Below are 3,053 nucleotides of genomic sequence, written 5' to 3' on the forward strand. Positions count from 1 at the left end.
TCTCCAACACAACTAACTTACTAACTCGCCTGAACCAAAGCGACCGAACAGCCTCTCAAGATAAACGTGCTATGGATTTATCGGTTAGCAGACAACCGACAACTTCGTCATCGCTATATGAAGATGATTAGAGTATCAGCGCATTTCAGTTCATTCCCCATTCAACATTCACCCCGTAGCCATGAATTCGCTGTCCGAAAAGTACGAAAACCTTTATGTAGGCATCTCAGAGCACAATCATACTCATGGACTTCCGTCCTAATCAAATTTCGAAAATTTGAAGTGAGCGTGGGCTTTGATCAGACCAACCACCCTCGTTCTAACCATCGGCGTAATTTACGAACGAACCCCAAACCTCCAACATCAGCGTTTGGCATGGACCTGGCAGCAAACGGTGCTCATCACTCATCACACACCATAGTATATCGTACCAAGAAGGAAGCGGACGCGAACGCGAAACAAAGCACACACTGGGGAGAATTCTCAATGGCTCCTTCATAAGCCAGCGCAAACAAACGCCTACCACCCGTATTCCAACCTATAGGCGCGTTCCGAGGAAGACTCGTAGAAAGTTCGTTTACGGGTCGAGATAATTTCCAAATTTTCTTCGAAGGTGCACTTTCGCGACGACGATGACGCCGACGAATGGTCAATGATGATAATGGTGGCATTCATGTACAGAGTGCTTCTGACGTATTTCAATTTCAGTGGAATGTGGACGGATGAGCTTTAGCATTCTTGAAACTGGTTTTCTTGAAAATATGTGTATTTGCTTTATTGTTATGCTTATCTAGGTTCTCTAATACATTGTTTTTGCTTATAGTTATTGTATAATTCTATGCTATACAACTTGTTTTTCTAACTGTATAATCATTAGGTTCGTTTTATTTTCTATTGAATTGTCCTAATAGTTACCTACTTTCCTACTACTTTTGATATTAAATTGTTAATCTTAATCTACATATTGCCAAGTTTATCTCTAAGTAACTCTACCCTATCTATAATAAAGTATGTGTTATTTTTCTGCTATTACTATTGATATTGCCATTGTCTATTGTGATCAGTCAATGAATGTAGTGTAATTTCAATGTCAAGTTTCCTTCATCCTATTCTTCTTCAAGCATTGTTGGCGTAAGGATGGGCCGTTCACAGTCCCTTTCCCTTTAGCAACATTTCCCTAATGGCTCTGTGGTTCGGTTTCATTTTCTTTTTCTGACGAACCATCGGCCGTTCTTGGTAGCCATAGATTGTTGTTTTAGGAAATACGACTTCTACAGCAGAACCATACGGCTCGCTCTCGTCGGCACTGTCCGTCTCTTCGCCCGATGAAGATTCCTCAGCCGTACGAGGCTTCGGCGAAGAGTGTTCCTCGACCGGTATCTTCATGGCGTCCCAATCGAAATGGTTGAGTAGTTTACGGTGCGTTTCATCCCTGGAATGAAGTGCATCCATGTGCGAGGCCTTCCGGGGAACTAAGAGCACCTCAACATCTCCGGTGTGGTCCGGTTCGGAACTCTCCGAGGCGCTCTTCCACGGACCATCGGGAAGTGATTCCAAATATCTGACCACGGATGCACCAAAGTATATTTTTTCGATATTCGTCGATTCGTCTGTTGGATAAAAATAGCAGCCAGAACGTCTACGGCGTTGTCCCACGGGTAGACCATGACGACGGCGGGCTAGCGAAGGACCACGGGTATTTGCAGATTGTTTTTTTACTGGAGCCACTAGAAAGATAAAAGAAAGTGTTCAAATCTTTGAAAGTCGTCTGCAGAAATCACGTACTTCGAGCAATGAGATGTTCGGTACAGATATAAAAGCAAAACAGGTACGAATAAAATGTCGGATAGTGGTGGGAAAATCATTCGATTCAAGTTACCACAGTTGACTTTAACCCTTGCGTTACCCGGATTTCTCCAGAAATTCCTCCAAGGATTCCTCCAAGAATTCCTCCAGGAATTCCCCCTCCAGGGATTCCTCCAGGAATTCTTCCGGGAATTCCTCCAGGAATTCTTCCGGGAATTCCTCCAGGAATTCTTCCGGGAATTCCTCCAGGAATTCTTCCGGGAATTCATCCAGGAATTCTTCCGGGAATTCCTCCAGGAATTACTCAGGGAATTCCTCCAGGAATTCATCAGGGAATTCCTCCAGGAATTACTCAGGGAATTCCTCCAGGAATTCCTCAGGGATTCCTCCAGGGATTCCTCAAGGAATTCCTCAGGGATTCCTCCAGGAATTCCTCCAGGAATTCCTCCATGGATTCCTCCAGGAATTCCTCCAGGGATTCCTCCAGGAATTCCTCCAGGGATTCCTCCAGGAATTCCTCCAGGGATTCCTCCAGGAATTTCTCCAGGGATTCCTCCAGGAATTCCTCTAGGGATTCCTCCAGGAATTCCTCCAGGGATTCCTCCAGGAATTCCTCCAGGGATTTCTCCAGGAATTCCTCCAGGGATTCCTCCAGGAATTCCTCCAGGGATTCCTCCAGGGATTCCTCCAGGAATTCCTCCAGGGATTCCTCCAGGAATTCCTCCAGGGATTCCTCCAGGAATTCCTCCAGGGATTCCTCCAGGAATTCCTCCAGGGATTCCTCCAGGAATTCCTCCAGGGATTCCTCCAGGAATTCCTCCAGGGATTCCTCCAGGAATTCCTCCAGGGATTCCTCCAGGAATTCCTCCAGGGATTCCTCCAGGAATTCCTCCAGGGATTCCTCCAGGAATTCCTCCAGGGATTCCTCCAGGAAATCCTCCAGGGATTCCTCCAGGAATTCCTCCAGGGATTCCTCCAGGAATTCCTCCAGGGATTCCTCCAGGAATTCCTCCAGGGATTCCTCCAGGAATTCCTCCAGGAATTCCTCCAGGGATTCCTCCAGGAATTCCTCCAGGGATTCCTCCAGGAATTCCTCCAGGGATTCCTCCAGGAATTCCTCCAGGGATTCCTCCAGGAATTCCTCCAGGGATTCCTCCAGGAATTCCTCCAGGGATTCCTCCAGGAATTCCTCCAGGGATTCCTCCAGGAATTCCTCCAGGGATTCCTCCAGGAATTCCTCCAGGGAT

General features: G+C 46.6%; 1 protein-coding gene across 1 annotated transcript; it reads right to left on the reverse strand.

Moving 5' to 3' along the window:
• Positions 1-939: 939 nt before the first annotated feature.
• LOC109426729 (uncharacterized) lies at positions 940-1,880 on the reverse strand. The gene is made up of 2 exons (XM_019702269.3): positions 1,786-1,880; positions 940-1,727 (listed from the first exon to the last, which is right to left on the reverse strand). Coding segments are annotated over exons 1-2 (582 nt in total). The 5' UTR covers positions 1,787-1,880; the 3' UTR covers positions 940-1,146.
• Between the last annotated feature and the right edge of the window lie 1,173 nt (positions 1,881-3,053).

Source organism: Aedes albopictus, chromosome 2 (assembly GCF_035046485.1).
Source record: "Aedes albopictus strain Foshan chromosome 2, AalbF5, whole genome shotgun sequence".
Lineage (NCBI taxonomy): Eukaryota > Metazoa > Arthropoda > Insecta > Diptera > Culicidae > Aedes > Aedes albopictus.